The 13,936-nt window shown below is 43.1% G+C and overlaps 2 protein-coding genes across 5 annotated transcripts in view; both read right to left on the reverse strand.

The window, feature by feature from the left end:
- LOC109407762 (RNA-binding protein Musashi homolog Rbp6) overlaps window positions 1-13,936 on the reverse strand; it is a 1,431,211-nt gene that overhangs the window by 777,793 nt on the left and 639,482 nt on the right. The window lies entirely within an intron of this gene.
- On the reverse strand, window positions 6,927-8,938 carry LOC134287418 (uncharacterized). The gene is made up of 2 exons (XM_062849211.1): window positions 7,116-8,938; window positions 6,927-7,057 (listed from the first exon to the last, which is right to left on the reverse strand). Exon 1 carries the CDS (start codon window positions 8,642-8,644, stop codon window positions 7,334-7,336), a length of 1,311 nt encoding a protein of 436 aa, XP_062705195.1. The 5' UTR covers window positions 8,645-8,938; the 3' UTR covers window positions 6,927-7,057; window positions 7,116-7,333.

The raw sequence follows: 13,936 nt of genomic DNA on the forward strand, positions 1-13,936 counted from the left end.
TTGTTTCTGGGATTCCTCCAAGAGTTCTTTTTCAAATTCCTTCCTGGATTCTTTTAGAATTTTTTTCTGGGGTTCCTCTCCTTTGCACAATGGTTTATTTTCCCATTTTCACGCTCTTAATTAATAGCTCGTAGGATTGAGGAGATAGAGCAATGGTGTCTTCGGCAAAGTTGACGGGAATGACCAGTTAGAGTTTTTTGATCAATCCCCCTAAAAGTGAGATACAAAATAATTTTTTTTTAAATTGTTGAGATAGAGGGTTGACGTCTTGGGCAAAGTTGTAGCATTTTTGATTCCAAACAACTTTCCTGAAGACGTCAATGTTGTAATTTTTACTCCAATGGAGATAGAGGCCTGTGTTTGAAAGTTAACCCCAAAAACACGTTTTTTAAGTAAAACATCCATTTGTTGAATTTTTAGACCCATACAATGTTCTGCAAAGTTGTATGAATCAATAAAATACGCAACTTTTTCGAAGACATCAAAGCTGTAAGAATTAAATGGGACGAGTTATAGATGAATTTATGATTTTTTCATCCACTTTTAGGGATAAATATCTTTCCTAGGGGCAAATAGGTGCAGCTGAGGATACCCTTATCAGAAAGTACATCTATAGAGCTTTCAAATAAGAGTCAGTTTGTCCGTCCACGATCATCTACTGAGGAGATATGGCCATAATAAAAAATGTCCTTTCTACGATTTAATTGCAATCAAATCTACTTTGACAGAAAAATTCATGGCTACCATGATGAAATATAAATTAAACCAACTTTCGTCTTATTTTAATAAAAGTTCATTGTGTCGACTTTCTTCATATTAAATTTCAAATTGCTTTACAGAAGAGCTCTGTTGGCTCTGTGAGAGCGTATGAAACCCCGATAAATCCTCATATTTTATTCAATGAATGGGATTTGTACTAAATAGTGGAAAAATAAAAAAGGCAGTGGAAAACGTTTTTTAGAACAAATTTGGTATTTGAAACATTCAGGACTGTTGCGCAAATTCGTTTAGAGAAGGCTATAAATTATTTGATCATAGTAGCCATGATTTTTTCTGTCAAAGTAGATTTGATTGCAGTTAAATTGTAGTAAGGACATTTTTTATTATGGCCATATCTCTTCAGTAGACGATCGTGGACGGACAAACTAACCCTTATTTGAAAGCTCTATAGATGTACTTTCTGATAAGGGTATCCCCAGCTGCACCTTTTTGCCCCTAAGAAAGATATTTATCCCTAAAAGTGGATGAAAAAAATCATAAATTTAGCTATAACTCGTCTCATTTTATTCTTACAGTTTCAATGTCTTCGGAAAAGTTGCGTATTTTATTGATTCATACAACTTTGCAGAACATTGTATGGGTCTAAAAATTCAACAAATGTATGTTATACTTAAAAAACGTGTTTTTGGGGTTAACTTTCAAACAACTGACTCTATCTCCATTGGAGTAGAAATTACAACATTGACGTCTTCAGGAAAGTTGTCTGGAATCAAAAATGCTACAACTTTGCCGAAGACGTCAACCCTCTATCTCAACAATTTAAAAAAATTAATTTTGTATCTCACTTTTAGGGGGATTGATCCGAAAACTCTAACTGTCAAAAGATGGCGCTGGTCATTCCCATCAACTTTGCCGAAGACACCATTGCTCTATCTCCTCAATCCTAAGAGCTAATAATTAAGAGCATGAAAATGGGAAAATAAACCATTGTGCTTTGGGGTCCCAGAATTTTCCCCAGGACTCCTCTAGGAATTTCTTCCGACAGCCTTTCTTTCACTTCTTCCAGGATTTCTCCAGAATCTCTTGGGATTTCGCTAGGAACCCCTTCACGAGTTCCTCCTATACTTCCATCTGAAATTCCTCCAGGATTTTCTTTCTTAGATTTCACCAGGAATGTTATCTGGATATTTCCGGAATTCTCTAAAAGTTGTTTTCGGTATTTCTTCAGAAAATTTCTTCCGGGATTCCTTCAAACATTTGTTTCGTGTTTTCTTCGGAAATTAAACCAGGATTTTTCCAGGACTTCCTTCTAAGACTCTATAAATAGCTCCTTCTGAGATTCTTCCAAGAGTTTATTCAAAATTTCTCAAAAAGTTCCATCTGGAATTGCTCCAGGAACTCCTCACGAGGTTTCTTTTGGGATTTCTCTATGATTTCCTGTTAAGTTTCCAGGAGTTCCAGGAGAAGTTTTTTCTGGGATTCCCAGATGTGGAAGTGTTATCCTTCTCCTGATATGAACTGTTTGGGGAAACCCAGAGGAAACACCATGAGAAATTCCTTGAAAAGTTGTTGGAGGAACTCCTATAGAAATTGTTGGAGACATTCTTTAAGGAAGCCTTGTAAAAATAATATAATGAACTCCTGAAATAGTATTTGTGAATGAAAAAAAAAATAATGCTATATATTTTTTCGATTTACTGGAAAATCATATTGCACGTAAAAATTTAATTATTTACGAAATATTTTTTTCATTAGTCTTAGTAGAACGCTACGTAGCATATCATAAACCCCTACCCTCCTATCGTCACACTTCGTCACAAAATTACAAACACCCGCCCCCTCCCCCCAAAAAGCTACGTCATTTATGGACGACCCCAACGAAACGCCTAGATGACTGACGCCGCTGACCGCACGGCCACGAAGTCTACAACAAGCCCACAATACCAAGTTTCAACGCATCCACAGCTCATCAACTTTAAGGTCACATACCACAGTATCGACCATGCAGAGCTATGGACTATCCTGGACGAACCCGACTCTGCTGGGAAGCTGACCAAGCTGATTAAAGTAACGGTGGACTCCGTACGGCTTCGGATGAAGTGTTCAGTTCATTCGAATCTCGCCGGGAACTGCGACAAGGTGACAGACTCTCATGTCTAGTCTTCAACATCGCTATGGAAGGTGTAATCGACGAGCTAAGCTCAACAGCCAGGGTACGATTTTCAAAAAAATCCTGTCAATTTGTGTAATTGTTTAACTCCAGGCGACTTTCCCATACCAAATGTATCGCATTTAGAGCCTAAAACTCAATTAAACAGCTGCCCTTTTGAATTTTGAGCCGCTATCTTGGATTTTGGACCACCATTTTGTATATTCTGTTCACCATTTCTGGACTCCTGATATCTTCCCCATATGTGATACCCATATTGCATGGCTTTAGAGCTTTAAACTCCATCAAACAGCCGTCATATAGAATTTTGAGCCACCATTTGCAACTACCATATTTGATATTCTGGTCGTCATTTTTAGTCTCCAGACGTCTTACCCATTCCAAATATACCCTTATTGCATGGATTCGGAGCCTGAAACTGGATTAAACAGTCGCCATCTTGAATTTGAGCCGCCATCTTGGATTTTGGACAACAACATTGGATATTCTGGTTACCACTTTTGGAATTTAGTCATCTTCCCCATACCAGTTATACCAATATTGCATGCATTTGCTGCCTAATTATTCGTTAAACAGCTGTCATCTTAAATTTTTACCAGGCATATTGAATTTTAAACAGCTATTTTGAATATTCTGGTCGCCATTTTTGAACTCCAGTCATATTCTGGTCGTTATTTTTGGTCTCCAGACATCTTACCCATCCCAAATATACCCATATTGCATGGTTTTGGAGCCTAAAATTCAATTGAACAGCCGCCATCTTGAATATTACACCGCCATCTTGAAAGTATAGCCATCTTCGTGAAATTTATGGTTTCCAGTGTTTATTCCCGCACAAAAATCGCCAACCATGCTAAAGGTTACAAAAATCGCTGTAGTTTGATGTGTCGCATGATGAGGCTTGGTTCAGTTTTATATACGGTCAGTTCTACCGGTGCTGGTCCGGATTACTAAAATGACCATAACTCTGGAACGTCTTGACCGATTCGAACCTTTTTTAATAGCAAACAATGCGGTAAAATTTCGGTTCGTGCTAAAATCCAGAAAATCGGCCAATCGGAAGTGCCTTAAAAGAGAGTGACCTTTTTTTTGTACACAGCCATACACACACATATACATACACACACATATACATACACACAGACATCACCTTAATTCGTCGAATGGAGTTGATTGGTATATGTGACTTGACCCTTCGAGTCTTCCATAAAAAAAAACGTTTTTTTGAGTAAACATATAGCCTTTCAGTACACTTCGGTGTACGAGAAAGACAAAACGTAACCTTGACATATTCCTTCACCCAACTGGCAACCCTATCCCTCTGGGTTGTCATATGTAGTTCAGCATCGATATGTCGATGATCCGCACACACCCACGTATTCCTCACTGTATCCTTTCCAAACTATTCAAAAGTTCTCGTTCCCGTTTTCCGGCTTCGGTTGTGCTCCGGCAGGTGCACTGCACACCAACCTCTTTCCCATCTACCACCACCGCCGGCCGGGAGTAACACCGGGAACGGCTGTCGTTTGTAGTTCAGAAAGTCCACCTTTGAAATCCTCTCCCGGGATTTCAGAAGCACAGAAGGCGCGCACGCTGCCACCACCGCGCCGTGCCGTCATGTCCAGGTCCAGAGGTCGGCAAGGCGTGATCCCGGGTGAAGAAGTAACACTCTCTGCCACCATATATAGCACCGGCACTGGCACCGAGCGATTTGCGATTTGGATGGCTTCAGCCATCGCATCGCGTGGGTGATGCGGTGCGGTGGTCCGGCTGGCATTTTTCTCAAAGTTGATGAGGATTCGAAAGCGCGTTCAACCGGATGGCATGTTTGAATGTTCTGCGCGTTCGGCACATTTTCGCAGCTTGGATTCCCCGGTTGCTTTGGGAGCGAGCGGTTGAATAGTATTGGAAACTATTAATATTGGCTTCTGTTGGGTGGATTGGATGGATGATTGTCGATGGGAGGGCACAGGTTCGGTGTTCACTTCAATTTGTGGCGTACCTATGCAAGTTAACGCTTAATTTGAGGGAACCGTTAGGTGCGTATCCAGCTTTGGCTGGAAGCGTCTGGTAATAATCAACGTAGTTGATGTTGTATAACATCACGGGGAAATTTTGGTTGTTTAGTTAGATCGAAGTTTTAGGAAGGTTTTTGATTTTCCAAACGACCACGTTTGAAAGGTGGCAGGTTGAATACTGCGAACATCATAATGCAAAGTCAATAGTCCATAGCTTCATGGAATATTTTTCAAAAGATTGAAGCTTATATTCGCGTTCGATCAACTTAATTTAGTTCCCTAGTTGGGGGAAATTGATTTCGAAAACTCGTTCCAGCCGCGATTTCTCCGTTCAAGTTATACTCGAACCCATCTAAGAAGACACGTCATCAGTTCGCCTCGAGCTAATACTCCAAATTGCACACTCCGAAGGCGTAACCGTCCGGAAATGAGAGAAGGATGGAAACTAAATCGCATATATCGCAAAGGAAGCCACCATATGCCACCAACTCGTCTATCCATCCGCTGACGATGACGAGTACCTAGACGAAGATGAAGACGTAGCTCAGCGCAACCAGAACCCCCCGTAGAGAGAAAGAAATGAATTGCTTTATTATACGGTGATTAAACGCAGTCATGCAATCAAGTATGATTCCTTTATGGCATATTCGAATGTCAAACTTCTGTGTGCCAGCCAGCAGAACTCTTTCTCTCGATCGAATGGCTTGGGGTAGCTACCTAGAACTGACACACCGACCGGCCGGAGCAGAACTCGGTTCTTGTTTCAACTGGCGTTGGCCGACTCATCCCCCTGTTCTGGCACAGGTTGCGAAGAGGAAGCTCCACATTGGGGGTAAGCTTAAAAATTTCAAATAATTTCTCATTTTCCACACGTATGCTACAATGAATGGGGCAGGACAGGGGCAAGTCCTCTCCGTTCACCTGGAAGGATTCCAATGAAGCATTTTCTGAGCTTCGCTCCGGTATCATCGGAAAACGTGGAAGACTTCTTCGTGTTCGTTTCAACGATACAGCAGCGCAAAGAATGATGCACAAACACGCTCACCGGCTAGAGGAGCTAGACTCGGAAGCCCTGCGCTGACACACGTGGAGGGGCAAACATTGAAATCTACATATGTGCAAATATTTTCCGAGTGATTTGCTTTCGTCGAGGCCGGAGAGTTCAGCGCACAGACATCGACCAGTAGCCGGGTGGGGCCGGTGCCACCGGGATGGGGCTTTTTTCTTCATTTGGAGTTTGAGAGTTGGGGAGACGTGGGAGCGAGTAAGGATGAAGTGGCACCAGCTTGTGGAAGCAGCAGAAGAAGTAGCTAGCAAAGCCCAGGTGTATTTATGAGTTGGCACATTGCTCGGAGAAGATGGACTTTTGCCTTCGTCGTCGGTTCTCGGTGAAAGAGGGATGGGCGGGTTTGGGACGGAACGGAGAACGGCACAGGAAATGAGTTTGACTGACTTTGCATAAAAGTGTGTAGCAGCTTTTCAGGTTCACCAGAAGGGGGCTGCCTCTACGTGCAGCCTTTTTAGCCAGCGTTTCGGAATGAAACCAGATGCGTAGGCGATGTCAGTCATGTGGCGGCGAAGACCTTGAAAAAAGTTCCGCTACAGGCGCCTCCACAGGTTTCGTGAGGTTGTGATAAATAGTCGAAAAACAATAAGATGACGAATGCATAGGCTGAAAATGAGTGTCTGAAGCAGTTTTGGTGGTTATTTATTGTTAAACGGCTATTCACCGTTTAAGAAAACAATTCAGACCAGAATAGGACTTGTTCGGACTCGTGTGTAGGTAGAAAAACTTTCCTGAAGCGGTTTAGGGTGATTCGCTCAAAGCTAAAAAATGTATATATATTTAGTGTTCTAGCATGTTCTAGGTTATGTATCAAGCATCTTACATTGGTTTTTCCTTCTGCAGACGATCCCACTATACGAGCTCGGAACGATATCTATCAAAGATCCCACTGTGGGTGTTGCATATTAGAATAGTTCAATAATTAATGTTAAGAAGAAACTTACAACTTAAGTGAACTGGTGATCGAACGACTGTAAGGTTTAATCTTATGATTTTCGGCAACGCAGTCTTTATTGAATTAAACGAAATTTAAGCTATCTGCCCGACGTTTCGACACTGGATTGGTGTCATCTTCAGGGGGTACTGTAATTTAATGTTTGTTTGTACATTTATGTGTTAATTTTTAGTTGCTATGACTTACAATATTCGTTTCGTTATATGTCCAATGTTTAGTCTAACGGTAACTGTCGTGGTTTTTGGTTTTAGGTACATACTGTGAATTTTAAATTTGTTATGCTATGAAACAGTTGTAAAATATTTAACAAAACTACCTTTCTGAACTCAAACTGTAAAAATTATTCTTTTTTCTCGCACAACTTGTATCGGCAATGGCGCAATTTGACTATCTTTCCGTTTGTCTTATGGATGGTCAACGTGCCCTATCGGTGATATTGAGTCCCTCTCATGAATGTTATTATCTCTCCTAGTCGTTTTTCGTTCGTTATTGCTCTTTATGTCGTGCAACACTGCTGCGTATGTTGTGCTGAGTTTGTCTATATCTGTTCTCTTATTGACTGTGTGGTCTGTGTTGGTGATGTGACACATTTCTAAAAACGGGAGTGTGGATTTCTTATAACTATGGTCAACAATCTGTGTGTGTTCTAAGTCAAATCGGTGATCTTGTTCTATACAATGTTGTATTAGTGCTGTCGTAGTTTCTATGAGTGATGCTTTAGCTATTTCTGTGTTAGTGTTGTTATCATTTTTCAGTTTTTCCAATTTGTTTATATTCGCTCGGTGTCCAGTTAATCTTCTCCGTAGAGTGTTTGAGGTCATACCAATATAACAACTTGCGCAATCATTGCATGGTATTTTGTAAATAATGTTACTAACGTCGTCTTTGTTTACGGGGTGTTTTACATGTGTGTGGAGGTTTTTAATTACGCGATTCTGTTTTGTTGCAATGGCAATGTTTGGATAATCTTTAGCTAAAATTTTGGTGATTCGTTGTGAAAGCGCGGGTACATATGGTATTGCTCTGTACATCTTAACATTATTGGTTATTTCAGGTGTTTCTGCTGCTGGATTATCGGTGCACGAAGGATTGGTGACGGTGTCGCTATAGGTGTGATCTTTTGCGGATGATGACGTTTGGTGGACATTGTGATCGATGATAGTGGATCTATTCGGTTGTGGACGGGACATCCCCGGTTGTTGCTGTATCTGATTGACATCATTTGGTTGGAGTTGTTGTGCTACGGGTTGTGATTGGGATGTGGGCTTGGCTGGCATAACGGCATGCGGTGTGGGAGGCTGGCGAGATGATATGGGCTCGGCTGGCAGAATGTCTGGCAGGGGTATGGGTGTGGCTGGCAGAATGGCTGGCGGGGTGGGGTGCTGGTGGAATGTTGCGGGCTCGGCTGGCAGAATGGCTGGCGGGGGTGTGGGTATGGCTGGCAGAATGGCTGGCTGGGTAGGAGGATGGAGGGATGGTCGGCTTTGGGTATCGGTGATTTCGATCAGTGTGGGTGGTTGTCGTTTGTTCCCATACAGGTTCAGTAATCGATTGATGATTTGTTTGGGATAGTCGTTCAGTTGGAGCTGTCGGTGGATGATTTCCGATATTTCTCTGGTGGATTTGTTGCGTGTAAGGTACCATACTCGGTGGATAAAGTTTTTGGCAACATTTATCTTGTGCTTGGACTGATGATATGACCTGTAGTTGAGCATGCGCCCGAGGCTATCGGTTTAGCATACCACTCCGTAGTCAGGGTTTGGTCGGATTTTCTGATAACCGTCAAATCGAGGAATGCCAGTTTTTACTCCTTCTCAGTTTCGATGGTGAACTGAATTCTCGGCTCGACGTCGTTGAACGCTTGCAGTACTTGTTGCTCAGTGTTCCGTGGTATCGCCATGAATATATCGTCCACGTATTTTCTAAATATTGTAATCTCAAACGGCAGAGAGTTCATAGCCTGAGCAATGACCGCATCCAGCACAATATCTGCAGCAATGGGCGATAGTGGGCTACCCATAGCTGTTCCGAATATCTGCTTATAGTATTGCCCTTCGAAGCAGAAGTATTTATCCACCGAGTATGGTACCTTACACGCAACAAATCCACCAGAGAAATATCGGAAATCATCCACCGACAGCTCCAACTGAACGACTATCCCAAACAAATCATCAATCGATTACTGAACCTGTATGGGAACAAACGACAACCACCCACACTGATCGAAATCACCGATACCCAAAGCCGACCATCCCTCCATCCTCCTACCCAGCCAGCCATTCTGCCAGCCATACCCACACCCCCGCCAGCCATTCTGCCAGCCGAGCCCGCAACATTCCACCAGCACCCCACCCCGCCAGCCATTCTGCCAGCCACACCCATACCCCTGCCAGACATTCTGCCAGCCGAGCCCATATCATCTCGCCAGCCTCCCACACCGCATGCCGTTATGCCAGCCAAGCCCACATCCCAATCACAACCCGTAGCACAACAACTCCAACCAAATGATGTCAATCAGATACAGCAACAACCGGGGATGTCCCGTCCACAACCGAATAGATCCACTATCATCGATCACAATGTCCACCAAACGTCATCATCCGCAAAAGATCACACCTATAGCGACACCGTCACCAATCCTTCGTGCACCGATAATCCAGCAGCAGAAACACCTGAAATAACCAATAATGTTAAGATGTACAGAGCAATACCATATGTACCCGCGCTTTCACAACGAATCACCAAAATTTTAGCTAAAGATTATCCAAACATTGCCATTGCAACAAAACAGAATCGCGTAATTAAAAACCTCCACACACATGTAAAACACCCCGTAAACAAAGACGACGTTAGTAACATTATTTACAAAATACCATGCAATGATTGCGCAAGTTGTTATATTGGTATGACCTCAAACACTCTACGGAGAAGATTAACTGGACACCGAGCGAATATAAACAAATTGGAAAAACTGAAAAATGATAACAACACTAACACAGAAATAGCTAAAGCATCACTCATAGAAACTACGACAGCACTAATACAACATTGTATAGAACAAGATCACCGATTTGACTTAGAACACACACAGATTGTTGACCATAGTTATAAGAAATCCACACTCCCGTTTTTAGAAATGTGTCACATCACCAACACAGACCACACAGTCAATAAGAGAACAGATATAGACAAACTCAGCACAACATACGCAGCAGTGTTGCACGACATAAAGAGCAATAACGAACGAAAAACGACTAGGAGAGATAATAACATTCATGAGAGGGACTCAATATCACCGATAGGGCACGTTGACCATCCATAAGACAAACGGAAAGATAGTCAAATTGCGCCATTGCCGATACAAGTTGTGCGAGAAAAAAGAATAATTTTTACAGTTTGAGTTCAGAAAGGTAGTTTTGTTAAATATTTTACAACTGTTTCATAGCATAACAAATTTAAAATTCACAGTATGTACCTAAAACCAACAACCACGACAGTTACCGTTAGACTAAACCAAGGTTGCGACCATTCATTTGCAAAGATTTACATTCATTTGCTATTATCTCAGTTCAGAAGCATGCTATCGAAAAACAATGTATGGATGAATTTAACCTTGTAGTTTTATCTGAAAGTTTGCCGAATAATATTGGGGTCGCAAACGTATACCAAAGTCGTGAGCGAGCTGTGAAGGCAACTCTCCACGCGGTGAATGTAAATTTCATTCACGCTGTAGAAAGTTGCCTTCACAGACCGCTCACGACTTTGGAATGCGTGTGCGACCCCAATGTTATTCGGCAAGCTTTCAGATAAAACTACAAGGTTGAATTCATCCAGACATTGTTTTTCGATAGCATGCTTCTGAACTGAGATAATAGCAAATGAATGTAAATCTTTGCAAATGAATGGTTGCAACCTTGGACTAAACATTGGACATATAACGAAACGAATATTGTAAGTCATAGCAACTAAAAATTAACACATAAATGTACAAACAAACATTAAATTACAGTACCCCCTGAAAATGACACCATCCAGTGTCGAAACGTCGGGCAGATAGCTTAAATTTCGTTTAATTCAATAAAGACTGCGTTGCCGAAAATCATAAGATTACAACTTAAGGAAACAATGAAAAAGGGTGTCTGGTTGTACCGCCCAATGAATGTTTGTCGTAATGCCTAATCTGGATAATATAAATTCGTGAAACATCCCATAATAAATCTTCATACATTTTCTACTCACTGCACTCTACTTAGTATCAGCAAATCACAAATAAGTGCCAAAAATTCACTAAACCTCCGCAATAATTCAGTACCAAATTTCGCAATCATAAATCACATCTGCATTTGCACCAGCACGATTTCAGTCTTTTCATATCTTCTAAGCTACCATTGTCATGTAGATTGACATATCTCCTTTCTTATATAATACAATCAAACGTCGGAGAATCTACACCGTACCGTTCAGCCCCGGTGGTCCGAACAGGACTAGTTAACAATTTATGACTAACTTTGACTGTATCATTGCTGTTTTATTCCACAACTGGATTTGAGATATGCATGCACATGAAATGATAACAAACACAGGAAAAAACGTTGTTCCTTGTTTTAAAACCTAACAAATTACCCAAAACAGTTTAATCATATAGTAAATTAAGAAAGAGGATGACATGATGATAAGTAAAATGTATATAATTTAGAAACCCTATCACAAATGTACCGAAACTTTCGAAAAATTAAAATAGTCTAGAACAACTGCTGATGTCGTTCCGTTTTCATTTCTAATGAACCAAAAGGAGATTTTCATGTTATTCACTTTGCACTTTCGGTAGCTTGGGGGAAAAAGCTCAGGTAAAATATTATCTCCTGGGCGCCCATTAAAACCACCACCCCCGGCGAAGACTGGCGCTTGAGCCTAGCTATTTCGTTCTGGGAAGATAAGCCCAGCTCCCTGGGTTAGTGGGTTGGTGTCAGGCCCAGCGAGCCAGCCGTGAAAAGACTAGCACCGAAAAATCAACAAGAGAAGAATGCGAACCGATACCGATGGCGACGACCACAGCGACGAAAACGGACTTGCGATTGGAAGCTCGGTACGTGGAACTGTAGATCTCTCAACTTCATCGGGAGCACCCGCATACTCGCCGATATACTGAAGGACCGCGGGTTCGAAATCGTAGCGCTGCAGGAGGTGTGTTGGACAGGATCCACGATGCGAACGTTTAGAGGTAATCATACCATCTACCAGAGTTGCGACAACACACGTGAGCTGGCAACAGCTTTTATAGTGATGGGCGACATGCAGAGGCGCGTGATCGGTTGGTGGCCGATCGACGAATGAATGTGCAGGTTGAGGATCAAGGGCCGATTCTTCAACTTCAGCATGATAAACGTGCACAGCCCACACTCCGGAAGTACTGATGATGACAAAGACGCATTTTACGCGCAGCTCGAGGAGGAGGAGGAATTCAGACCGACGATTGGAAAGTTCAGCGCCCACCAGCAGACGAACGAAAACGGCCTACGACTCATTGATTTCGTCACCTCCAGAAATATGGCCATTTTTAGCACCTTTTTCCAACACAGCCTCCCTTATAGTTACACCTGGAGATCACCACAGCCGACGGAATCTCAAATCGACCACGTTCTGATTGACGGACGGCACTTCTCCGACATTATCGACGTCAGGACCTATCGTGGCGCCAACATCGACTCCGACCACTATCTGGTGATGGTCAAACTGCGCCCAAAACTCTCCGTCATCAACAATGTACGGTACCGGCGACCGCCACGGTACAACCTAGAGCGACTGAAACAACCATATCCCGCCTCAGCATACGCGCAGAATCTCGAGGCCGCGTTGCCAGACGAGGGCGAGCTCGATGAGCCCCCTCTAGAGGACTGCTGGAGTACAGTCAAAGCAGCCATCAACGCCGCAGCCAAGAGCACCATCGGGTACGTGGAACGGAATCGACGGAACGAATGGTTCGACGAGGAGAGCAGAACGGTTTTGGAGGAGAAGAACGCAGCGAGGGCGGTAATGCTGCAGCAAGGGACTCGACAGAACGTGGAACGTTATAAACAGAAGCGCAAGCAGCAGACCCGTCTCTTCCGGGAGAAAAAGCGCCGCCTGGAAGAAGTGGAGTGCGAGGAAATTGAACTGCTGTGCCGTTCACAGGAAACACGTAAGTTCTACCAGAAGCTAAACGCATCCCCCAAAGGCTACGTGCCGCAAGCCGAAATCTGCAGGAATAAGGACGGGAGCCTCCTGATGGACAAACGTGAGGTGATCGAAAGGTGGAAGCAGCACTTCGACGAGCACCTGAATGGCGAAGAGAATGTAGACACAGGGGATCAAGGCAGCGAAGATATCACTATGTTGGCGCAGCAGAGGACGGGAACGCAGCAGAACTCATCAAGATGGGCCTGGAAAAGTTGGCCACCTGTCTGCACCATTTAGTAGACAAGATCTGGGAAACAGAACAGCTACCGGAGGAGTGGAAGGGAGGGATAATCTGTCCCATCCACAAGAAAGGCGACAAGTTATTGTGTGAGAACTTTCGAGCGATCACCATTTTGAATGCCGCCTACAGAGTGGTATCCCAGATCGTCTTCCGTCGTCTTTCACCTAAAGTAAATAAGTTCGTGGGAAATGACCGAGCCAGTTTCATCAACGGCCGGTGGACAACGGGCCAGATCTTCACCGTACGGCAAATCCTCCAGAAATTCCGTGAATACCAGGTCCCAACGCACCACTTGTTTATCAATTTCAAGGCGGCATACGACAGTATAGACCGCACAGAGCTATGGAAAATCATGGACGAGAACAGCTTTTCCGGGAAGCTTACCAGACTGATAAGAGCAACGATGGACGGTGTGCAGAACAGCGTAAGGATTTCGAGTGAACTATCCAGTTCATTCGAATCTCGACGGGGACTACGACAAGGTGATGGACTTTCCTGCCTACTATTCAACATCGCCCTGGAAGGGGTTATGTGACGAGCCGGGCTCAAC

The sequence above is a fragment of the Aedes albopictus genome, chromosome 2, assembly GCF_035046485.1.
Source record: "Aedes albopictus strain Foshan chromosome 2, AalbF5, whole genome shotgun sequence".
Taxonomy (NCBI): Eukaryota; Metazoa; Arthropoda; class Insecta; order Diptera; family Culicidae; genus Aedes; species Aedes albopictus.